General features: G+C 33.9%; 3 protein-coding genes across 6 annotated transcripts; 2 read left to right on the top strand and 1 right to left on the bottom strand.

Moving 5' to 3' along the window:
- The first annotated feature begins 5,549 nt into the window (after positions 1 to 5,549).
- Positions 5,550 to 11,960, top strand: LOC102625950 (phosphoinositide phosphatase SAC2-like). Of its 3 annotated transcripts, none has more exons than XM_052444220.1 (16): positions 5,550 to 6,065; positions 6,443 to 6,627; positions 6,716 to 6,881; positions 7,524 to 7,746; positions 8,285 to 8,361; positions 8,633 to 8,820; positions 8,901 to 8,998; positions 9,143 to 9,276; positions 9,371 to 9,490; positions 9,792 to 10,146; positions 10,269 to 10,390; positions 10,535 to 10,645; positions 10,725 to 10,904; positions 10,999 to 11,175; positions 11,282 to 11,315; positions 11,419 to 11,960. In XM_052444220.1, exons 1-16 carry the CDS (start codon positions 6,052 to 6,054, stop codon positions 11,518 to 11,520), a joined length of 2,286 nt encoding a protein of 761 aa, XP_052300180.1. In that variant the 5' UTR covers positions 5,550 to 6,051; the 3' UTR covers positions 11,521 to 11,960. The 3 variants fall into 3 exon arrangements, with proteins under 3 accessions (XP_052300180.1, XP_006465825.2, XP_024954038.2); XM_006465762.4 differs by having other exon boundaries at positions 6,423 to 6,627; XM_025098270.2 differs by lacking the exons at positions 5,550 to 6,065; positions 6,443 to 6,627; positions 6,716 to 6,881 and adding an exon at positions 7,071 to 7,364.
- Positions 11,961 to 13,173: 1,213 nt separating this feature from the next.
- Positions 13,174 to 15,632, bottom strand: LOC102626238 (40S ribosomal protein Sa-2). Of its 2 annotated transcripts, none has more exons than XM_006465763.3 (5): positions 15,403 to 15,632; positions 14,416 to 14,678; positions 14,075 to 14,272; positions 13,706 to 13,904; positions 13,174 to 13,576 (listed from the first exon to the last, which is right to left on the bottom strand). In XM_006465763.3, the coding sequence occupies exons 1-5, from the start codon at positions 15,545 to 15,547 to the stop codon at positions 13,431 to 13,433; spliced, it is 951 nt and encodes a 316-aa protein (XP_006465826.2). In that variant the 5' UTR covers positions 15,548 to 15,632; the 3' UTR covers positions 13,174 to 13,430. The 2 variants fall into 2 exon arrangements, with proteins under 2 accessions (XP_006465826.2, XP_006465827.2); XM_006465764.3 differs by having other exon boundaries at positions 13,174 to 13,573.
- A 2,100-nt stretch (positions 15,633 to 17,732) lies between these two features.
- Positions 17,733 to 25,845, top strand: LOC102626732 (protein SLOW WALKER 2). Its single transcript, XM_052444421.1, has 16 exons — positions 17,733 to 18,610; positions 18,764 to 18,839; positions 19,200 to 19,319; positions 19,884 to 19,959; positions 20,072 to 20,140; positions 20,259 to 20,339; positions 20,995 to 21,066; positions 21,473 to 21,565; positions 21,815 to 21,970; positions 22,096 to 22,179; positions 22,317 to 22,464; positions 23,144 to 23,229; positions 23,644 to 23,726; positions 23,828 to 24,184; positions 24,474 to 24,696; positions 24,813 to 25,845. The coding sequence occupies exons 1-16, from the start codon at positions 17,848 to 17,850 to the stop codon at positions 25,470 to 25,472; spliced, it is 3,147 nt and encodes a 1,048-aa protein (XP_052300381.1). The 5' UTR covers positions 17,733 to 17,847; the 3' UTR covers positions 25,473 to 25,845.
- The last annotated feature ends 61 nt before the right edge of the window (positions 25,846 to 25,906 follow it).

Genomic DNA, 25,906 nt, shown 5'->3' with positions numbered 1-25,906 from the left:
GACACGTTCGCTGTGCCAGCTGTCTCCAGCTACCTCCATAATCTAATGCCACGCTTGACAAAGTCCTATCTCCGTCCATCGATACTTGTCTTGATCTCAGCCGTCGGGCGGTGATCTGACGGCCGCGATGCAAAATTTTTGTTTCCCATTTGTAAAGGGAAACGATAGTAGAGGCCTTTAATTTCACGCACATCAAAGTCATTTAATTTCATCAACGTCATTATGGCGTTGTGTTTTTCGGTGGGTTGGGTGTTTGTGTGTCCACATTTTCAAAGATTTGATTTCCGCTTTTTGGGATATATTAAAATTGGTTTTAGGTACCAAATCATTAATTATTGCACCCCATGAAAATCATGTGTGTCTGGGAGGGGGGTTTTTTTTTTCCCTTTTTCTTCACTCTCTAGCAAATCCCTATGTCTAAATACCTTGTTAATGGAGATAAATTTACGAATATATTTATATAATATGTGGTGGAATTTTGCGGAAGCTAAGAGGCCTAAGTGCAGCGCCTTTTGGATTGATAAAAATTTTCAAGAAAGATAAGGGAGAGTGTCATACTAGAATTATAAAGAAGAGTCACAATTGTTATTTAGTTATAAATATTAATATAATTCTGTTTCGAATTTATCCCTAAATTTATTGGTTTTACTATAGAGTAAAATTTTAGTTCCACCACTATGATCATGAAATATACATCTCATCTTTATTAACGGGATGTTTTTGAAGATGAATGAGATTTATCTTAAAGTGCGTCTTTGAATAAAATTCATAATTTCTGTATTCATATTTGGAGTTTCCTTTAAATAAGTGTCGCTTAATGTACAAAATCGAGAACAAAAATAGAAATGGGTAACATAAAGATGTTTATGGACAACAAATTTTCAAAAAAAAAAAAAAAAAGCAAAAACAAAACAAGCCCCCATAACACAAATTCATTGCATTAATTTTGTAACAACATATATTTTTCATGTTATTAACAACATAAATATATGTGTATATATATGAATAGACAAATGCATTGACACAATTGCTGTGTGAAGGTGGCAATTAGTTAGTTTTCAAGTCCAAAGCGGGCAAAAGCTGTCATTTTCCTACAAATATTTGTACATAGTGATGCTAATAGACTTTTCGTAAATTGTTTGGTGACTCGCCATTTGAAAACTAATGCCAAAATGTGCGTACTGATACCCCACCAATGAAATTATAAGATTGAATTATAAGGAGGAAATTTCTCTAAGTGTCCACACATTTAAGACCACTATGTCGACAATTATTTAATTTATATGATTTATGAGTCAACTAATAAGCTTCTTCAATCACTTTTCGTGGCTTCATTTTCACTACAATAGACATAGGTCTAAAAAAAGAGGCAGCAGGCATGGCCCTATTATCCTATATGTGAATTAAAAAGGACCAATCATTGTAAAATGCCCGTTTAAAGTGCGTAAATGCTCATTTAAAGTGTGTTTTGAGATTATTTCTATGGGCTTGCAACGCCGCTATTCTTTAAGCTTTTTTATTTCAAGCTTTGTATATTAATTGACGTTCGACGAATGTTGTTACTCTTCTTTCTATGTAAAGTTTTTTTTTTTAATAGTTTCATACTTTCATATTTAGAAAAAGATGAAGCATGAAACTTTCGATTTCCTCTTGCAATTTTTTTTTCCTTTTTAAATCACTGAGTCATTTACAAACTTTTAATACCTCATTTTTGTCCGTGATATTAAAATACATTATTGAAAAAGAACAGCATTGATAAGTACATTTTAGCATACAAACTGGTATTGTATTAACATTTAGTACGTGCACAAACTAGAAATAATCAATTTGTCCTTTAAAATGTCACACTCAATAATGTACTTTTAGGGATTGCAAAATACTCGTCCACGGGTTTAGGGTCCTATGGAGCCCCACCCCAAATGAAGAAAATTTTGAATAATTTTTGAGAAATAAGACGGAGAGTGGGAGAAAAAAACCCTCAAATTCTTAACGGGGTGTAGTTTAGTTTTGCACTCCCCACTCCACCTCACCCTCACTTCAATCCCCATTATATATAAATATGTTTTTAATTCTTATTTAATAATTTTTATTTTATTAACTATAATGTCAATTACTAATTTTTTTTTATGTAATATAAATATTGTATGAATAAAAGAAAACCCTACAATATTTTTCAATTATGAAATATTGTTATATTTTCTTTTCTCTTTTAAGGTACTACTCTCTTTAAATATTTTTCACTTTTAATATCTTTTAAAGATATTGTTTCAAACTTTTAGAGATTTTTTAAAAGAATTTAAATACTTTTATATGGTGATGATTTTATTTTAAATCTCTAATTTTTAACTTACTGAAATCGTGTATCTATACTTACTATAAAATAGATAAATGGGGAATGAGATGGGGATGAAGAAATCATTCCCCACATGAGAATTCCTCATCCTCATCCCACTAAATTTATTGGGGAATGAGGTGGGGGAGTGAATACAAAAATTTCTAACATGGTGGGAAATATGGTAGGCCTCACCACCCCCACCACACCCCATTGTCATTCCTATATACTTTTTCCATAACATTTTTTTCTTAATGTTGTTGATGCAAAAAATTTGGTCATTTAGTAATAATTAATCTAAGGTGGGAACATACTGCGAGAGAGCGTGATCCTCTCGTGCTCAAAGATTTATCTGTTTATATTATCGGATTGAGTTAGACAAGACCCCGGTATAATTAAATGTAATAGACAAAATGGGATATTTGAAATTTATAACCAGTAGATTGAAAAAAATATATTTGAGGAATTAATTTGTCAACTCATAGAGGTTAGTCTAATCAAATAATTGATCAAGAAATCGCATTGAAATAAAATTTCCACAAGAAGATTACTAATATTAGATCATGTGTGAAATTTATTTATCAATGTTTCTCTATGCACTTTTTACTTTTAATCGCGGAACATTATGTATCAACGCCGCCCGAGAGTAATATTACTTTACTATTTTTTTCTTTTAGGTCTAGTAAACATTAAAAATAATAATAATAAACGATGTAAACACAATTATTTTGTGTTATAATTTAATTATTAATCATTCAATTGTTGACTAATTGATGAGTAATGCAATTCTACAAATGTTAAATTAAGTTACAATCCATGTACGCAACCCAAGTGCCCAAATATAAATTCAACGATTCTAAATTTCTAATTTTGAAAACGAAAAAAAGAAAAGAAAAAGAATTCAAGATTCCAGCGTAGAAGTTTCTGTAATTTATGAATTTAAAAAAGGTTGTGGAGCAAGTTGATCAAGAATGGCACAATAGTATATTCTCCAATCACTATGGGATCGACTCAATTATTTTCTTTCTTTATTTTTAATTAAAGTGTGTAATATTTAAATACTTTCCTTTTTATAAGGAAAGTGAGTAATTTTTCTTAATTATTTAATGAAAGTTTGAAATTAAAATATAGTCCCCAAAGATAGTGGAAATATATTCTAATTAAAATAGACAAAATTCCACAAAATTGAAATTTCATTTGTGTAGGTGAGATGAGGACAGCGATGATTGTGCATTAAATTTACTAGTTGACTCGGATCAACCCAGTCACTCCCCCCTTCCCAACGGACCCATTTACATTTAATTCATTGTCTACATCAAAATAAACAAATAAAATATCCCAATAATTGAATTAGGAGTAGTCGCCCAAAACCAAAATAAATTTCAGAAATTTATTAAAATTCAATCTTTTTTAATACTGAATTTCCTTGATTCGAATTAGAATTTAATTCAAACCCAATTATATTAAAATAAAATTAATTTAGTTAGACCAATCAACTTTGATTTTTTATTTTATTTTATTGTCTTCAAACGCACTAAAGGACGCAAATTTATTGTCGGCTTATTTTGAAGTGATAACATTTAATTTAATTTTCTTGTTAAGGTGGGTTTATCTTTACAGATAAATATTCTCTCATAATCTGAGTTCTTATTAATTTTTAAACATTTTGTATCATATGTCTTTAAGTAATAATATATAAGTATTTATTAACTATCAATCATCCATGTTTATTTTTACTTAGAAAGAGATCACATCATGAGATAATACTAATTTTATCTTTAAGTATTGAAAATAATTTTTGATGTAAAATTCTTACATAAAAATGCTTAAGAGTTGCATAATAAATAGAAGTTGATAATGCTCCGAGTTTACTCAAGTACAAATTGATTGGATGTCTAAGTATTTTTTTCCTCTTTCATAAGAATTTTCTAAGTTATTGAAAAGAAACCATTTCTTTTTAATCTCTGTTGTGAATTGAATATAAATTGTTGAAATAGCATATAATTCATCGAAGTTCAACAAATAATTTTATTCATTTCCTTACATTTTAAATCTCAAAGGGATAATAACATACAGATCCCTAATATTTCCAAAATCATAAGGAAGGCATAAAAAATACCATCTGATATAAAAATCAGTAATTCTATAGTTCGACTAAATTAAAAAAATCAAAAAGTTCAAACTATGCTCTTGAATTACTGTATTCTTGAATTAATGTCTAAAATAATGTGTTTACATAATTTTTTTAAATTTTAAATAATAACATTTTCATTAAAGCAGATAACAAGAATTACCATTATAAGTCTAATTGACACATAGGGAGACAATGTGCACAAGAAATACCTTCTTGATCGATATCTTCATTAACAAATATTTTGAAGAAAATAAAGTAAAACTCTCATAAGAAGTAAGAGTTCCTTTTTAACTCTTTTACACTATCCTCCATTATGATGGTTGGCTCTTTCAGTTGATAATGCGATAGAGCCTTTTATGGAATTTAATTTTTTATGGCATGAAATCCTCTATCTAATCCTTAAATACGTCAAATCTATAGAAAATTCACATGTTACACAAAAGACTAATAAAAAATTTTAAAATTACTACAAATCTAAATAATAGCGGAAAAAAGTTCACCATCTATTTAAATAAATTGAGAGGAGAGAGAATATTAATTAATATCACATTTTAATTTAACAACTTATTACATTATAGTTTAGTCATTTTATCATCGGATAACCAAATTTTGTATCATTTGGGATTAAAATATATAAAATATTACTAAAAAAAAGTGTGACATCGCCCAATTTTTTTTTAAAAAAAAATTACCAGTAAAGTGTAATAAAATTGTTCATTTTAAAGTGCTCAACAATAAATTCTTGACACTATAAAATAAATAAATTATCGCAAAATCTGGCGGCGGGAGAAACGCTATGTAAATTGTGCTTGTGTTGATTTTCATAAAAATACAAGGACTCAGATGTTACTACCCCAACTTTCTAAACAATTTTTTTTAATATAATTCCTAAACAATTTAAAAATAAAAATAAAACTCGTCCGAGTCACGCTACTCACACCCTACAAACAAGGAAGCAAATCCGAAATAATTTCATAACAGCTACGAATTCGCTAATTACAAACATTATTAATTCATTAGTCTTCACAATAATTAAAAAAAAAAACTGAAAATATAAATACAACATCCCCCAAAAAATAAATAAATAAATAAATGGGCCAGCAAAAGAAAACAAGAAAAGAGAAGACCAATGCCAACACAAACACAAAACTCAAACTCGACCAGTTGTGTCTCTGGTCGCCAAGCCGGTCTCCTTCTTCTTCTAAATCTCTGATCTTTCTCTCGAAGACGCTGTGTTTCACCTATTTACTTTCACTCCTTCACGTACAAAACATCGTGGTTTAATCTTTTTTTTTATTTACGTCCAAGTCGGCGAGTCTCATTGTAATTTTATACGATTGCTGCAGAGCTGTCTATTAATAATAACAATACTAATATTTGTAGATTCAGTGAAGAAGAAAGATTGTAGCTTTTATTGTTCTTGCTTTTTGTGTTTTTGCGTTTTTTTTTTTTCTGTTTTCGTTGTCGTTCAAAGAAAGAGAGCCCTCCGAGCTGAAGCTCGGGATCCCAATTGCAATGGCAACGGAGAAATGGATTGATTTTACCCACCAATATAATCCTTGTTTTCTTCAAAAGTTTACACTTTATGAAACGCGCTCGGTAATTTTTTTTTTTCTTTTTGGAACTTCTTTTACTTCCTTTGGCTTGATTTATATTATATTGTAATATGTTTTGCTCTTTGTAACAAATTTTGATCTTCTTATGATTCTTTTCTATTACCACTATTGTTGTTATTCATGCTGTTAATGAGAAAATATGATGTTGTTTTTTGTTGTTATGTTGATGTGTTGATGATTTTGCATTGGCTGCAATTAACATGATAGAAGATACAGATTTTGACTTATATTGTTCATAGAGTTTTAAGGAGTTATGACTTAGTTTTGTTGTTGTGTTTAATTGTTGCGTAGTGTTGATGGGATTTTTTTTTCTTTTTTTGGGTTTATTTATTGGAAGCAGAATTTTTATATATGTGGAAGGTACAAGAAAACAAACCTGTGGAGGGTGTTAAAGATTTATCGGTTAGAGCCATCAGAACTAAACATTGTTGAAGATTCTGCAACATATTCAGATTTTGAATACTTGGACCTGCTGAGACGGGTACACGATGGAAACAGATCGACGGGTGGACTTAAATTAGTTACCAAATGTTTTGGCATAGTTGGTATGTTATATTTGGAATATGTTCATATTAATGATCATAATTTGTTTCTTTTTGTAGTATTTATGGTGTTTTTTATTCATTGATTCAGGGTTTATAAAATTTTTGGAACCTTATTACATGTTGCTGGTCACGGGAAGGAAGAAGATTGGTGTAATTTGTGGCCACGCTGTATATTCCATAAAGAAGAGCGAGATTATTCCAATCCCACATTCATCTGTGCTGAGCAATTTGGCTTATTCTAAGAATGAGAAAAGGTCTTTTGTCAATTCCGCATGTAAATGTAATATGTACTTGGTACGCATAAAGAGACATGTGAACTTAGCATCAAGCGTCGTACATTATTCATTGTATTTAGATGAGAATTTGTGTCATTGTCTGATTGTTTTACTTTTGTCAATAAAACTATGTTGGACTAATTGTCTGTGTTTTGGCATTCTTAAGTAGACGAGTTCCACACTGGTGGAGGTAATCTCTGTTTCTACTTTCGTTAGTAAACCCTTTATTGTTTAAGTATTGGTGGGAGCTTCTGCCCTCTGGCAATTGCAGCTCGTCTACCTTTTTATGTGAGACGCAGAAAACGTCTCTTTTAAAGTTTCAGATTACTATGTTTGATGTTGTTGCATTTATCTTAGTTAATATCATTTGTAGAGCCTATTTCCATTTCATGTCCTGCATTTGTACAGGAGCAAACAACATTGCCGTAGGTGATGTTATTATTAATTGTTGATTGAGGCAAGGTATCATTGGGGTTTGTAGGGACAACAGTTTCTTTTCTTTTTGTTTTAAATTTATAGCTTTTTTTTTTCCTTAAATTCTTTCCACTTTGATCAATGTATTATACATGTTTTAACGTGCTTTGCTTTTCTTTCCATCCATTTTTCTCTTGTGATGTGTAGATACAAGAAGCTCCTCAGCTCTGTGGATCTTACGAAGGACTTCTTTTTCAGCTACTCATACAATATCATGAATAGTCTTCAAAAGAACTTATGTAATAATGGGACAGGACAATCACAGTATGAATCAATGTTTGTCTGGAATCATTTCTTGACTCGTGGATTTCGGAATACTCTCAAGAATAATCAGTGGACCATTGCATTAGTATATGGATTCTTTAAGCAGGTATGGTATGTTTGAAGGGTATCGTTTCTCAATTAATCTCATAAATGCTAGAAGCAAATAAGAAATTAATATCATGATATTCTTCTGAAGGTTATTGTTTATTCATATTTCTGTGTTGTGGTTTACCTATGGAGTCAGAATCTCATGGCATTTATTTCTTTGCAAACTTATTTGGTTATTCATTATAGTTGCTGTTAAGTGTTTTTTTGGGGTGTCAGATGTTGCTTTTTGTCATACCCTTATACTTACTGTTTATTTACAATATGTTACTCTTTATAGAGCTGCTGAAGTTAGGTTTTGTCATATGCTCTTTGTCAATGGACTTCCTTGGTCAAGTGTTTGTAGGAGTCGGGATATTGACAGGATGCTTTTTTGTTTGTTGATCCGCTTTGCTTGGAAGATCAATTGAACATTTCAATAATTTATGCTTGGCTTTCTCTTCCTTTCAGAATTTCTTTTCGATAATGTTTTTCATTTAATTAACCAGAGAGATCTAAAGTTTGATATGATAGTCGTGTTTTCATGCTTCATTATCCAGGAGAACCTTTCTGTAGCTGGGAGGGACTTCAAGTTCACTCTCATTGCAAGACGCTCACGGCATTATGCTGGCACAAGGTGTGATATTTTATTGTTAACAAATAATAGGTGTAAAAAATCAAATCCACTCTTTCTGATTTTAGGGCGACAGATTACTTAGAAGGATTAGTTAAACAGTTGATTCAATGTTTTCATTTGTGTTTGATCCTCCTAGAAGACCCCAATTTCTATGTTACATTTGTATTGAAGATGCAGATTCTGTTCTATTTGTGATATTTTATCTTTTCTTTGCTTATAGCTGATCTCATAGCTAATATGATTTTCACTTTGATTCTCTCCTGTCATATAGATATTTGAAACGTGGTGTCAATGAGAAGGGTAGAGTAGCCAATGATGTTGAGACGGAACAGATTGTGGTTGAAGATGTTCCTGAAGGATACCCAATGCAAATCAGTTCTGTTGTACAAGTCCGTGGATCGATCCCACTTTTCTGGTCTCAGGAGACGTCATGGATGAATATTAAACCTGACATTATATGTAAGCTTTGGTACATAATCTTACCACCCTCAAATTGTAAATCCCATGAATTTTTGCTGATTTTTTCTTTTTGTTTACAGTATCAAAGAAGGATAAAAAATATGAGGCCACAAGACTTCATTTTGAAAATCTTGCAAAGAGATATGGGAATCCTATTATAGTTCTGAATTTGATTAAGGTAGGTTTTCTCCAGTAACTGTGGAATTCAACCACTTTGCTTTCCTATGAGCATACTGTTGCAGCATTGTTCTATCTTAACTCAGTTCTGACATGCTTTAACTTCATCATTTCCCTTTTGGCTGCTATGTTGGGTGACTTACAGACCAATGAGAAAAAGCCTAGAGAAACCATTCTTCGTGCAGAGTTTTCAAATGCTATTCGGTTCATTAATAAAGATTTGTCAAAGGAGAATCGCCTAAAATTCCTTAGTTATGATCTCCAGAAACACTCTAGAAAGTACGATGGCTTCCCCTTGATTGCACAAATTATTTTAAATTTCCAGTCATTTGAATGGTTACTTACATGAATTGATCTTAATTGTTTTTATCAGAGCAATAAATGCCTTGCAAATTCTAGGCAGAGCTGGAGCTTATGCATTAAGTTTAACTGGCATCTTTTATTGTCAAGTGACACCAAAGCCTGAGGGATTGTTGAATTTATCCTGCATTGAGTAAGTTCCAATCAGAATACCATGTGTTTAATTTGATTCTTTTGTCATTCATCTTGACTTCTTGTGTCAACATGATGATTTAATATTCCTTCTTAGGTCAACCTTCATATTCTATTCCAAGTGATTATTCCTTCCAAACTGCTTTAAACTTAATAAAAAATAATATTGATAAAAATAAATGGTTGTAATTTCTTTCAAAATAATAGCCTATTCATTACCTTACTTAATAAGCATCCTTGCATTTTTTCTGCTTAACTTTCTTTCTAACTTTGCAATGTCGTGGCATCACAATGCAATACAGGAGAAGTGATGATGACTACCCTCAGAATCTATCCCATAAAAATGAGGATGCTGAGACTGTTGACAGAGAAGTTAGCAGTGGCAGCCATGTGCCGAGTGCAAATTTGTCTATCAAGGTACCAATCCTGCAAAAAGGTGTATTAAGGACAAATTGCATAGATTGTCTAGATCGCACAAATGTGGCCCAATACGCCTATGGGGTAGTGGCTCTTGGGCTTCAGTTAAAAACTTTAGGACTTCTCAAATCCCCAAATATTGGTCTAGATAACCCTTTGGCTAAAGATTTAATGGGTATCTATGAGACTATGGGTGACACTCTAGCTCTACAGTATGGTGGATCTGCTGCACATAACAAGGTAATCCTTGTACATGTTGGTTCAGTTTTGGAGAATATTGGTAAATTGTTGCTTTTGTATATGTTGACAAGATTCTAACAAAATTCATGTGTTTTTCATTTCTCATTGATAATTCTAAACAGATATTTTGTGAACGGAGAGGTCAATGGAGAGCAGCGACTCAGTCTCAGGAGTTTTTAAGAACTCTTCAACGTTACTACAGTAACACCTATGTTGATGCTGAGAAGCAGAATGCAATTAATGTGTACGTTAAATGAAAGCATTCTTTTCCACATCATTGTCTATAACTGAAATTTAAGCAAGTGTATTGTTCCAATTGATACCGGTTGCATAGGCATGGGTGTAATATAACATCTTAGTAACTGTTTGGCTTGATATTTTTGAGCAGATTCCTTGGTCACTTTCAGCCACAGCAGGGTAAACCGGCCCTGTGGGAGTTGGACTCGGATCAACATCACGTTATTGGGATTCATGATCCTAACGTTATTGAGAGTGCAAAGTAATGTCATCATTTTGAAGACCAACATTGTGTTTTTAAGATCGACTAAGTTATTCTTATCACTTTAAATTATGTGTAGGTCATTCTTCAAGAGGTCTCTTTCAGATGGTAATATTCTCAATGAGAGTGACTCATGTCTGATGGCTTCAATTGTTGGACACAATCAACCTTTGGCTGAAAGGGAGCACAGAGGTACAAAAGGTCTTTCGGAGTCCACTCCAGAGATCTCATCTTGTGAAAGTGATATATCATTTCCCAGGTCCGCTTAAATATCACTTCTATCCAAATTCGGAAATTAAGAAATGCTTGGAATGCGTTCCATTGGACTGACTAAATGTTGCATTTCTGTATAGGTATACACCCTCAATGCCTTTGTGGAAACAATGTCAACACATAGAAGAGGACCAATACCTTGAGTTCGATCCCAACTGTTTTGATGAACATGGGGATGCTTGTAACTTTACAAACTTTCTTGATTTAGACTGGCTTTCTTCATCAGGAAATTCTTGTGAAGAAGATGTATGCGACAGGTAGCTCCAGTGAACTACATAAAAGCATGTAGTTCTCAAATTATGCATTTAAGTTAAGCCAAACATATCCGTTGATGTCTTGTCTAATGTTCTTCAAATTATGCAGGTCGGTTGCAAGTGATTCAGGTTCCAGCCTAAAGGTCAGTGTTTTAAACTTTTCATTGCAAATGTGATTCATTTTACAAACCTTCCAGTTCATAAAAGCAAATTCTTGATTTTTTTCCCACTTTTTTCCATATCCAGGGAAGGGAACCAACAGCAACTGAACTTGCCAGCAACAATGTGTTGGAATATGATCAAAAGTTTGTGCAATGGGTAACGGATGGGGAGTTATTGTTTCGTTGAAGTTCATTGCGGCAAGTGTTCATATAGAACTTTTCTTTCTCCTAACCTTGATCAGAGTCAACAACCCATCCGAAGGATGGTGATTGCGTACAGAAATTTAAGCGACAGAAATCAATTTGAGAACAATCTTGGTTTTAATTCCGGGGATCATTGGTGACCCAGGACAGGTAGCATCATTTAACCATGGAATTTTGGAAGCGAAGCACAAGAGTAAATAGCTAATTCATTTATGAGCTCTCATCCGAACTTTTCAACGTTGTAAATAGTTTATCATTGTGCAATTAGAGCTCCAATTAACAGTTTCAGGTCATAGGTTTTAAATACTTGTCCACCATATTTATATTTTCTTCTGGTTAAAATGGAAGAATCAAACGAAGTATTGCAAACTAATCTCTTCCATCCTTGGATGTTACCATCAAATTATCATCAATTCTTTAGAAGATGGCAACTTTAGTCTCTTTCATCTAGGCTTTAGCTTCATAAAAATCTCTATTAAGTAATTATGAATCTTAAGATACGGGCCTGAAATTAACAATTATGTAAGATGGCTTCGCTGTCATTGGAATATCGGCTCCGAAATCTACAGTAGTAATTTTGTGATGAAAAATTTTCAGGACCTACGAGGAAGTGTGAAAAGAGGTGAAAAATCACCTCGAATTATTTGGCAGGCAATCTGATTAATTCAATCTTCAACAATACCCGGAATTTATAAAAATCAGAGTTGCTCGCCATACGCCCAAGGCTTTGTGAATTATGCTAGACTGTTAGTCGCCTGGGAGATTTTGAATTGGTATACCTCCATATATCAATAAACTTCTGTACTTTCACCTATTTAGGGATGACAAAATTACCTATAAACTTATTTAAATTCACTTGCGAAAACCTATTTGTATTGAAAAAAAATCCGTTGGATACTAGTGTAGGTATCCATCAATCCGCATTTTTCATTTTAATTATTTATATTTTTTATTTTAATCACAATAATTAAATTTAAAAAATTAAACAAAAATATATTAAAGTTTTTAATTCCTAAATCTAACTTATTTTCCTGCAACATATATACAATAAGTTTTTAACAAGTAGTAATTTTATAATTTTTATTATTGACATTTTATTTTGCTTTAATTGATTTTGTTTGTTTTGCCTTAACGGTAATTTTAATATTATTGATAATTCTTATATATTGATTAAAAGATGGTGCAAGACATTAATATTAGTGATGATTTACCTACAATGTAAATATTTTGTGTTAAATTAATATACTTTATGTATTTTTTAATGTTGAAATTTTAATTTCTTATTTACATTAATAAAATCTAAAACTAAATATTATTTACTGATTTTTTATGCTATTATTATATCTTTATAGCTTAAATTTTATCATTTAAGTTTTTACGTATTATTAAAAATATTCTTTTATATTCGTGATTTTAAATTAAAAAAAAACTCACTAAAAATCCACTACGTGAATTTGACACCTTTAACAGATAAATTCGTCTCAAAAAATAAAAATCCCCTGCAAGTTGCAGTCACATTTGTAATTTAAATTTTTTGAGTATGGATTTAGTAATTCTAATCCAGAATTATATAATGAGCAGACTTTAAATTTCAGGGAAGATACTCTTTGACGTCCCAGGCTCCAAGCGTAAGAGATTGGCAATGTCAGTATTGATAGATAAATTTAGATGACTCGGACAAATTTAACATACCAAAATATTAGGTACCATCATCATCATCAACAAAACCTAATTCTCAATGTCTAGAACTATAACTGTGCCAAAAAAAAAAAGATAAAAAAAAAAAAAGAACAAAGCCATAGTACTTTGCCGAACATAAAGAAGTTCAAACTAAAACATAGTTGTAGAAGAAAAGGCTTGAAATGATTGAAACAAAACTCTCTCAAAATAAAATTATTCCCAGCCAGTAGGTTGTGGGGCAGCAGAAACATCAGGAGCTGTAACTGCTGCCATTGGTGGTGCCGTAACTGCTGCCATTGGTGGTGCCGGCACTGCATCCCATCCATCCCCACCCAAAGGAACTGTAGCTGCTGGTGCTGCTGCAAGTGAAAATTCATGAGCTTAATGCATACACACTAACAAAGTAATAGCGCCTAAGTACTGAAGAATTTAGAATAGGAGGAACTTGATAACATCTGATTCCATAACAGCAAGGGCCAGTATCTAACCTTCTGGGAAATAGGGAACAACAGGAATGGGCTTCTGAACTTCACCACCCGCCCACCCACCATCAGCAATTTGGGAAGGCCATTGCTCACCACTGGTAAGATTCATGCTGTACTCTGCTGTAGCATAATCAATAGCAGCAGTTTCTTCTTCTTCAGCCTGCTTGGTTTCTTCTGGCTCCCTGTAGAAGAACAGATCGACCTGGGCACAAAGGAAACAGAAAAGTCAAATGGCAAAAATAGGCAAATAGTTAATGATAGAGAAGACCAAGCCATGTTCTAAAAACATTCAAATTGCATCTCAAAGAGAACAAGAAGATTCACAAATCTAAAAAGTAAATTGTCTTTCGAAGACATTTAACATTTATTTACCATCACATCCCACTTGTGGCCAGGACGAATAGTGCCGCGCATCTGGAGAACCATTCTAGCCAAAAGCCAGAAGAGACACCCAATGCTGTGTTTGCCCTTGTTATTGGCAGGAATGCCAATATCAACATAACGCATAGGTGAGTCAGTGTCACAAAAGGCAATGGTGGGAATGTTTCCAAGAGCAGCTTCCTTAATTGGCTGCAAAAAGATTATAGTATAATTCAATCATCAGTACAAACATACACCACCAACACATGCAAGAAATAACCAATCGGCAAAAGAGAGAACAGCAAAAATAATACAAAAAAAAGAGAACTAGACATGTATAGGACAATGCTTACCTGATGGTCTGTTCGTGGATCTGTTAGAATGAGAAGTCGGGGCTCATTGAATGATGTTTGCATTTGATTGGTAAATGTACCAGGAGTGTGCCTGCCAGCAATGGCATGGGCGTGAGTGTACTTTGCAAACTTCAACACAGCTCGCTGTCCATAGGGTCTAGCTGATTGGACAATAATGTCCCCAGGGTTTTCAATGGCTACGATAACCCTGGCCGCCATCTGTAGCTTCTCCCAAGTCTTGCCAAGATTGATAATATAAATTCCTGAGTACCAAAAACATGGAACCGGTAAACAGATTAAGAATTCAGCAATCCATCAAATAAATTCCAACAACGCTGAGCTAGTAGCAAATTTCCTTGCCATCCATATGATTTGCTTAGTTAATTATAATAGCATCAATCCATGAACCGACCAAATTTACCAATTTAGACTGATATAAGATCAAAGTAATCCAAAACAGAACTGTTGCAGTTTTAAATTTCAAAAAAATACATATTACAGAAATTTAAATGCAACAATACTATCATCTCCTTTCACAATCCTTAATTTCTAGGACACCAAAATCAAAAGTAAACATCTAGAGGTGACAACTAATCTTCCTTTGTTTGGATCACATAAGAATAATGAACAGCTCATCAGGACATAATGAAACTTGCAATCCCTCATAGATCATCCAACAATTCTCATACTTTCATACATAACAAACATGCGGTTGCCAGTTCAGTTACAGAAAATCACAGAACCGAAATCATAAACCATAGACAAACATTACACACAAAAAAATCTCATGTTGATACAAAAATCTCCGTATACCCAATGAATTACATACAACTCCAAATCTAAAACCATACCAACCCCCCCCCCCCCCCCCCCAAAAAAAAATATTCACAATACATAAACATACATACTACGACCAAAAATTTCAGCAGATAACAGAAAATAAAACCACCCAGATGAAAAAAAAAAGGGGTTATTAAGAAAACGAACCATCGTTTCGGCGCTTGAACACGTAACGTTCCATTTGGAAGTCACAGTTCTTAGTACCCAAATGAACTTCGGCGGCTAACATCATCTGAATGTCAGCCTCTTTCTGAGAGAGCTGCCTCGGGGCCGTTGCTGTTCCGGTCGCCATCTTTATTTCTCAAAACCTGCGAGAGAAAGCTGAGACTCGTGGTACCGACGGAGACTTCTGCTCGCTGGCTGTGATAAGAAGAAACCAAACCAACAATGGGGTTCATTTTATATAGTAAGTAGGGCAACAAAAACCCTAGTTTCTTTTGGTCCCATTTTCTGGAAACGGGCGGGTAAACAAAACCCACCCAGCCCATTATTTGGGCTCGTGGGTTTGTTCAACCCCACAGCCCAACCCAAGTCTTAAAGGACTAATTAACATTTGAATCCCTCTTTTTGTTAAAAATTATAAGTATTCCACAGTTTGCAAATTTTTTACACCGTCTTGCAATTGAATTTCGTCAAAAATTTTTAATACAGTGCAATAATTTGATTGTTATAACCCCAGAATCAAATTGTCTGATGGATTAATTTGTTTCAAAACTGTCAGAATGTAAGAGCTGAATTATTAGTTTTACTAAGAGGATTATAGTAACTCTTATTTATTATATAGTTTGTAATATATATAAATGGACCCTTTTGTAGTTACTGTAGCAAAATAGGGACTTATTTAGAAATATTTCGCAAACCATACTCTTTTTAAATTGTTATACTAAAATATAGGGGTTTAAACTTATCTTAGCGATTGGCAAAGTGGTAAAAGCATGTTAAAAAAAAAATAATGATACTATAATTCTCAAGTATTGCACATCTGTTTAAAGTATCCATGTCCTATATAACTGGTGCTTTAGTCTTTTAGACTGAATTATTGTGTTAACAACTTTAGCACAAGTAATTAAAAAAAAAAATCAGTATGGTCTCTTTTTTTTGTTTTTTTTGGGGGGGGGGGGGGGTTTATAAGACTATAAGAAGAATAATATCATCCATAAAATAAGTTTGGCTTTATTACTTTGTTTATATGGATTGATTAGTTGTTTTTCTTTTAATATATCTTTTTTTTTTTCATTTTAATTGAAATACCACACATATTTTTAAACCATGGGAAAATGTGAACTTATAAAAAAGTGCATCATTCTTTTGGATTATCATCCTTATTATTACTAAGGTTAATTTTGGATTATCTTTTGTGAACTGATCATTTTCAAATTACGATAATATTCATTGCATTAATCATCCTTATTATTACTAAGGTTAATTTTGGATTATCTTTTGTGAATTGACCATTTTCAAATTCCCCATTTATTTTTAAAAATCGCAATTTATCCCATTTTTTCTTTAAGAAGACAAAAAAAATAAATAAAACCATCAACCCACTCTCATTTTCCCCTTATCTTATGAACACAAATGTGGGTAACTTTAGGTTTTGAAAACTAAGTGAAAATTTTAAAAGTAGTCAATTCACGATGGAGGTAATTTGAAATTTACCCATATTATTATTATTATTATCATTATTAGAAAAGAAGAAGGATTAGATGCGTTTGGAACTACTTTTGAGAGGCTCAAAAGAGGTCTTTTTAAGTTAGAAATTAATTATGATGTTTGGTAAAAAAATTTAAAAATTACCTTTGGCAAAATCATCATATCTTACAATAGATTTTGAAAAACAGAGAATGAATAACTTTTCAAAATCTAATTTTGAGAATCTATTTTATCTTGAATACAATTTCATATATATCTTCAAATATGTTCTAAAATTTTAAAATTATCCTTACTTAATTGGAAAAAATCATCAAATTTAAAGAGACTATTATTAATACCAATAATATTGAGATGACAAAACAATAAAAAAACAAAAAAAAATATTAATTTTAGTAATCAATTATTGTATACACAATAGAACTATATTATATATATATGTTTACAAGTGTGTAAATAAATTTTATTTAACATCATGTCTATTTTAATTATTTGCATTCTTATAACAGTTTAGTAGTAAGATTTTCCAAGCACATACAATTATTTCTAAAACTCACAGCACTTTTACAATAAATTTAATCAAAAACTTAACTGATTCTCTTTAAAATTAATTATTTATACAGTACAACTACTAACAATTATTTTAAAAATTAAAACACTACCAAATTAGCATTCAATCTTCTTTACATAATAATTTATCTGGTCTTATTTTGACTGGGGGCCTAATGTTTTTTTCACTACTGTTGGATTGTGGGCTTAAGAACAAGGGGCCAACCGAGCCCACCCACAGATTACTCCGGGCAGCCCAGTTCCTGTGACACTAAAGAAACGTGGAAGTGGAACGCCGCCCTTTGGATGCTCTGAGCCTCTGACGAGGAATTTTGGAACCCTAAAACCTCTGTTTAAACCCTTCGTCTGAGCATCATCACCTCGACATAAGCAACAATGTCTGATTCAAAACCTTCAAAAACCAAAAACAAAGAAGACGTAGAGCTCTTGAAATCGGACATTGCTTCATTTGCTTCCTCTTTAGGTTTGTCTTCTGCTTCTGCTGCTTCCTCTGGCTTCAACGATTCTGATTTTCGCAAAACTGGCCCAATTAAACCCCAGAAAAAATTATCGAAAAGCAATGAAAAAGGTGGCGCTCAACAAGAACCCAGTAATACCCAGAAGCCAAATATCGCGAAATTCAATAAAAAGAACCAAAAACCAAAGCCTGATAAGAAGTTTGTTAAACCCCAGAAGCATAACGATAATGATAAAACTCATTTTGAGCAAGAATTAAGGGAGGAAATGGAAAATTCCAACTCAAAACCAGTGCCAAAGGCGCCAGTTTTGACCCTTGAGAGTGGTGCCAATCACGATAAGTACAAGAAAATGCCGAAGCTTCCATTGGTGAAAGCTGGCAATCTCGGTGTGTGGTATGTTGATGCTAAAGAATTGGAGGATAAAGTGCTTGGCGGTGAAGAGAAGAGTAATAGCAAAAGAGTGGTGGATTTGAAATATGTGGAGAGGAAGAGAGAGTTGGGAGAGAGGCTGCTGTGGCAGTATGTGAGTGATTATGAAGGATCAAGAGGGCAAACTGGGGATATTAAGATGTTGGCTGCCACGCAGAGATCGGGGACTGCTGCTGATAAGGTGTCTGCGTTTAGTGTTATCGTTGGGGATAATCCGATGGCCAATTTGAGGTCGCTTGATGCTCTTTTGGGTATGTTTTGTATTTCACGACATTTTATTCACAGTTGTAAATAAAAGTTACAAAATTTAAGAAGCTTCTGGTCTGCTATCTCTATTGCCTGTTTAAAAGTTGTTAGAGGTTCGAATCCATGAGTTGGGTTGTTCTATTGTTTGTATGTTGCAGGAATGGTTTCATCAAAAGTGGGGAAGCGGCATGCATTAACGGGGTTTGAAGCATTGAAAGAACTTTTTGTTTCAAGGTCAGCCCTTCCCTCTCTTCTCTCTAAATTCAATATAGAACTTGGGAAATCAGCAAAAAAGTTATTGTTTTGTGGCCTCCTAATAAGTGAGGGCTTTATTATGTGAAATGTCCTCAAGATTAGTTCCTCTCTGATTGCCACTCGCGTTTCCCTTTCATATTGCTTTATTTTATAGCATCCCATGATTGAAAAGTAAAAACAGTGAATATTTGAGTCATTGGACAGAACCAATTCTAATCATAAATGTTGCTTCTCTCTTATATCGGATTCCTTTGTTTAACTACTGATGCTTTTGGCTTTTTTACTAGTTCAATGCTTCGGTGCTTCGCTTAATTGTGACTTATACTGTTATTTTTCCAGTTTATTACCTGATCGTAAGTTGAAGACTCTTGTACAGCGGCCACTAGATAATCTCCCAGAGACAAAAGATGGTTATTCCCTTTTACTTTTTTGGTATTACGAAGAATTCCTGAAGCAGAGGTATTTTCAGCATCTCTTTCTTTCTTTTTATGCTGCTATCAAATTTTTATATTTTTCACCTTTGAAAAAGAAATCAAAATTTAGGGAATTAATCTTTTGATTATTATTTTTACCTGTCTCCATTTACCATATTGCCCGGTTTGTTCTTAGGCATAGTTGCATATGATCTATATGTTTAAATCAATTCTATGAACTACTAGCGAATGGGAATTGAATGACTGAAGTGTTATGTTTGAATTTTCCTAAGGAGTTGAATGGAATAGAGGATTGATTTTTCTTGTTTATGCCTTCATGGTCACGAGGATTAATGAACTTCATGTTGAGACATACAAGTTTATGTTTCTATTGAGTTTCATTTGAATTATCTTTTATGAATTTGATGATAATTAGTGCTTTTTGCTTTTCAAGAGAAAATAGTTCTAAGAAGACACTCAATTGGTTTTTAAGAATTTTTATGATTGCAGCCCACTTTGTGCCAAATCAGAGCCCATTCTTAGATTTTCTTTGCAGCCTGTTGCCTGCATCATATGTACTAATCTAAGTTGGGCTCTATCCATTTTGCAGATATGAACGCTTTGTTCTTGCACTTGAGGAGTCATCAAGAGATGTGCTACCTGTACTAAAAACGAAGGCCTTGAAGGTTAGTCTATAAAGCACAGCTGTATATATGTGTTTATTTGTATGCATCTACATATGTATTTCGATATGATAGCATTTGGCTAAAACTCGTTGTGTACTGATTTCACTTTTAGATAGTTTATGCCCTCCTGACAAGCAAGCCAGAGCAAGAGCACAGATTGCTTTCTGCTCTAGTTAATAAAGTAAGTTTCAATTGGATCTTTCCCTCCATCTGAAGATATTAGTCACTAAGGCCAGTGCTTTTAGTATGAGCTCCCGGAACTGGTTTTATGCCTATTCTTATGTTCTGATTACTGACAGCTCGGAGATCCCCAGAATAAAGGTGCATCAAATGCTGACTTTCACTTGTCGAACCTTTTGGCTGATCACCCAAATATGAAGGTATACCTAGATTGTGAATTCTTATTCTCTGTCAGTTGAAGTATTCGAGGCCAACGCAATTGTGTTTGTTTTGCCAATTCCTTTATCCCATCTTTTATAAGCTTGGACAAATTGAAACTTTATGTTAGTTGGAGATGTTGATACTAAATTCCTAGTGGGGAGGATCAGTTTGCATTGGAGTTGTTATGCCTTGAATCTAGCTAGATATGCCATATCGGACCCAGCTTGCTTGGGCAGTAGGAATTTGTGACAGCTAAGAAGTTGTTTGCAGGCTGGTAAAGGTTAATTTGGAAATTTATAGAAATGCATTTTGGTTGTGAGGCGATTTCTATTAGTGAACTGTTTACCCTGCTTTCTGCTTTAACATTCACATTCTACAGAAGAAAGATACATGAGTTACACCGTTGTTTAATTTTGTATGTATAACACAATATCTACTTTCCAACCACATTTTCTGGACATCTGATAACATGCTTAATCTATGTTGCATTTTCACGTTTTTGGGGAAAAAAATGCTTCCTCTTGGATTCAGTTTCTGATGGATCATGTTCATTAGAAGTCTATTGCTATTTCAAATGGGCATCAAGCAATTTGCAAAACAGTGGTGACTTTACACTGTATAGTCATAATAATTAAGAACATCTTTTCTTTGCAGGCTGTTGTAATAAATGAAGTGGATTCTTTTCTCTTCCGGCCTCATTTGGGATTACGAGCAAAGTACCATGCTGTAGGTTCAATCATATATACTACAAATAAATTGTCTAGTACAATTTGGATTATGCTTGTTGATCCAACCACCTTAATATCCCGAGAGTGTATTTTTCCAATCTGTTGGCTTCAAACATTTTACTAGAATTTTGTTTATTTATGATGGGATGTTTACATCTTGTTATTTGATGTTAAAATTATCCGGTTGAGGATAATATTATTTTTGCATAACGGTTAAAATTGGCATCATGTCTATCAGAAGTCTTTGTTTCTCATGTGCTAAACTAATTATGATCATCTGGACTATAAATTAATTGATTTTTAGGCTGTTTCTGTTCTTCTAGATTCTTGTTCAACCCACCTCCCGGCGACTAGTATTGACTTTGTTTCGCCTGCAATGATTGTTGATCTGCTCACATATGCAGGTTAATTTCTTGAGCCAAATTCGTCTTAGCCATAAAGGGGATGGACCAAAGGTGGCAAAACGCTTGATAGATGTCTATTTTGCATTGTTTAAGGTATTTTTGGACTTTCAATGCTACTTCGTATTTATGCATTTTTCTATCGCCTTCTTTTTTCAGATAAGCTTTGCGCTTTCTTCTACATGTGCTGTTCTGTTTATACTAATTTCATCAAATTATCTGAACATTCTATCTTTCATAAATGTGGGATCCTTTCTACTGAGGGTTTGCATAGTTACAAAATCAAAATCCATCTAACTATACTAGATTGTCTTAGAAATTGAAGTATTCGCAAAATGATCTCAGGTACTAATAACTGAGGCAGGTGCGGGGGATAAGATGGATAAGAACAGCAAAACAGGGAATAAACATATTTCTACTTTCTCAAAGAAGAGTCAACTAAAGATCTCACCAGAACCTCACATTGAACTGGATTCTAGGATTTTATCAGCTCTTCTGATGGTCAGTATATATCAATTCCTTTCACTGCAGAGGTTACAGCATATATGACAGTAAAAGAGTTGCTGAGCTTATTGGCTTTTCGAACATTACTTGGGGGTTTTCTGACTGTGATGTCATCTGGTCAGGGAGTTAACCGAGCATTTCCTTATGTTTCAAGTAATGAAGCTGATGACATTATTGAAGTGCAAACGCCAATGCTCTTTAAACTGGTAAAAGCTCAAGGGCTTACTGCTAGTTCATTATTTTTATCTTGCAACAAAATTCACTCAAGTAATGGCTAGATCCGTTTACTGATTAGGATTATTGTTATCATGACACTAGATTTCAAAATAAATATATTATGCAGGTTCATTCAAAAAATTTTAATGTAGGAGTTCAAGCATTGATGCTTCTTGATAAAATTTCATCCAAGAATCACATTGTCAGTGATCGGTTTTACCGTGCCTTGTACTCCAAACTTCTGCTTCCAGCTGCCATGAATTCTTCTAAGGCAAGTAAATTGGGGTTAATATACATCTTTTGTTTGAGAGCATTTGAGAGCTTGACCATGGAATGTAATTGGTGCCTTTTCCTTTTCCTGATCATGCACCATGCAATGCCATTGCAATTTTAAGAATTAATTAAATGCATGCTTCTATGGGATGCAAGATGTTTTTTACCTTTAAAACAATTGATTTGTGATTTTTTTTTTTTTTTTGGTGGTATTGAAATTATTACTCATTTATAGTATGTTAGCTTCAATATCTTTTACTTCACTTGAGAGTCCTTGGAGGCTGATTAAAGTCCTTTAATATGCTTGCCTACCTCGGTTGTCATTGAAATCTAATGACCATCCAGGTTTTGCTCACTTCTTTTCCATATGTGCATTTCTCTTGTTTTCACTTTGGCTTCGATAACTTCAATTAGAGACGATGAAAGGGCCGAAGCAATTGAAACTGATCCTCTACCACTTCTCATCTTACAGGCCCAAGGGGATACAATCATTTGATGTAGCATTGCCTTTATGTTCACTGATTGCCTTAACATTTTCCAACCTGAATTCCGTAATACTCATTCACAATTTTTATTAACAGTTAATTTAGCAGAGAGTTATAGTAAGCATGCATCTGTTTTCAAAGGTTCAGTTGCCCCTTTTCCCCCCCAGGTTATTAACATGGTCTCGTTTTCAGGCAGAAATGTTTATTGGACTTCTTCATAGAGCAATGAAGAATGATGTAAATTTGAAGCGAGTAGCTGCCTTTTCAAAGCGTCTGTTGCAGGTTATTTATATTCTTTATTCCCTCTTTGCATCCGTCTTTCCTTTGAATATGCTTAGATAGCTTTCCCAGAATTTTACAGTTTTTAATTTTGTTATTGGTGCTGACCAACTGAATTTTGCACTGTTTGCTTCCTTGCCTTCTTGACAAAGTTAGGTTAACATGTGCTAGTTTAGGTTTCAGACATTCCTTTTTTTTTATTTTTTTATTTTTGGGCATTGCTTAGTTGCTATCAATTTGTAAGGGCCTGCATTCCTTTTCGTATAAATGAACTTTATATCTTATTCATTTTCTCTGGAGTAATGTGGAAGCACTGATGACGATTAAAACTTGCACAAGGGAATTGCATATGATAGAACTGCAGCTTTTTGGTGTTCTACACTCGAGTGGAGTTTGACTATTTAAATACTTGAACAGGTTGTGCTCCAGCAGCCACCTCAGTATGCTTGTGGATGCCTCTTCCTTCTCTCTGAAGTTCTTAAAGCGAGACCCCCTTTGTGGTAAGGCTTGTTTTAATCTAGTTATGGTCTGTGCTAGGTCATGCCAATGGGATGATGAAAATTTAACGGTTCTTAATTAATAATCTTTCTTCTTCTCATAGGAATATGGTGCTGCAGAATGAGTCCGTTGATGAAGATCTTGAACATTTTGAAGATGTTGTAGAAGAAACTGATAACGAACCAAGCGATGCATCAAAGATAGAAGAAAATGATGTCAAATTAGTTAAAAGAACTGATGATGCAAAGTCTGACAGTGAATCTTCAGAAGATGAAGACATTCCTACCTCTGATTCTGAAGAAGATGTTTCCGATCAACCAGAGGAACTGATCATCAGAGACAATCCAAAAGACCTTCAGAAATCAAAAGCACCATCTCATCATGTGCCGCAACCTCCTACATCTTCTAAGTCTTCTCTGCCTGGAGGATACAATCCGCGACACAGAGAACCTTCTTACTGGTATTTTTTGTTTCATTAATTTCTTTTGGTCTCACCTGCTTGCAATAAATATAATAGTTGTCGCACTAATAGATGTCAGATCATATCTGATGACGAGAAATTGAAGTGCCATAGCACATCTCATTTAATTCTCATCACCATCAGAAGTATGGTAGACAAACGATTGAACAGCTGAAATAACTGCTCCTACTATTATTCTTTCTGTTTATAGGGTTGCTTAGTTTTAGCTTTTAGATTATACTCAGATACTGTTCATTTTCATGACTTTTCTTTGTCAATGAATCAACAGCAATGCAGATCATGTGAGCTGGTGGGAGCTGATGGTACTTGCTTCACATGTGCATCCATCTGTTTCAACCATGGCTGGAACTCTTCTTTCTGGGGCCAACATTGTATACAATGGAAATCCATTAAGTGATTTAACACTTACTGCTTTTCTAGACAAGTTCATGGAGAAAAAACCAAAGCCAACTACATGGCACGGTGGTTCTCAAATTGAACCTGCTAAGAAGGTTAGCTTTTTACTGTTTCCAAAGTACCTACTTTAGCTCTTCAGATTATACATTTTCATCCACATAAACGGTGGCTGCCATTCTATTCTCTGAAACACTCCTTTCCTTTTCTGCAGCTTGATATGAACCACCAGTTAATTGGCCAAGAGATTCTGTCCCTGGCTGAAGTGGATGTGCCCCCAGAAGATCTCGTCTTCCACAAGTTTTATATGAACAAAGTAAACACCACTAAGAAACCAAAAAAGAAGAAAAAGAAGAAAGGAGCAGAGGATGAGGCGGCAGAGGAGTTGTTTGATGTGGACGGTGATGATTATGAGGTCGAGGGTGGCGATGAGAGTGACAATGAAGAGATTGACAATATGTTAGATTCCACGGACCTTTCATTGGTAGGAGATGGTGATTATGATTATGATGATTTGGACAAAGTTGCTGATGAAGATGATGATGACTTGGTTGGTGATGCAAGTGATTTAGAGATGGGCGCTCCTGATGATTCTGCAGAGAGAGAAGATTTTGATACTAACTATTTCAGTCACAGCGACGACGATGATGATAATGTACAACTTAATATTGGGGCCGAGGATGATGGTAGTGATGAGGGCAGCAAATTGGGTAGACGAAAACGGAAGAGGAAATCCCATAAGAAGGCCGGGGCAACGCCATTTGCAAGTCTTGAAGACTACCAACACTTGCTAGACGACAATGATCCAAGCGAAATGAAATCCGCTGGAGAGAAAAAACTAAATTTGAAAAAGAAAAGGATGCCATCTATGTAACTTTCACCATGAGTACTTCTGGCTGCATCGACGACCCTTGAACCCTTCCCAGCCTATCAAGAAGATATATAGCGATTGGCGCGAATTAAGTGATACCTCTTTCCGGTAATCTTGTTAGCGTTAGTCCCTCTCTTGCAGAAGGGACGGAAGTTTTGAAATGATCCGGGTGGCTTAATGTTTGTACCATCTAATCTTTTTGCTTCTAAATTCACCTATTGTACACTACAAGCGTTGATCCCTTACTTGCTGAAGGGACGATAGTCTTGGAATGATCGAATGGGTTAATGTTAGTACCACCGAGTCTTTTTTCCTCTACATTTTCATTACTTGTACGCACATTGAAAACCATTTATCTAGTTCAAAGTTCAATCTATTTTCCACATCAAGCAAATTTGTATTCCATAACCAGGCCTCCATACACGGTCTGCTCATTT

Source organism: Citrus sinensis, chromosome 7 (assembly GCF_022201045.2).
Source record: "Citrus sinensis cultivar Valencia sweet orange chromosome 7, DVS_A1.0, whole genome shotgun sequence".
NCBI classification, from domain to species: Eukaryota; Viridiplantae; Streptophyta; class Magnoliopsida; order Sapindales; family Rutaceae; genus Citrus; species Citrus sinensis.
The sequence above is the reverse complement of the archived record's forward strand: the minus strand, read 5'-3'. Positions and strand labels throughout refer to the sequence as shown.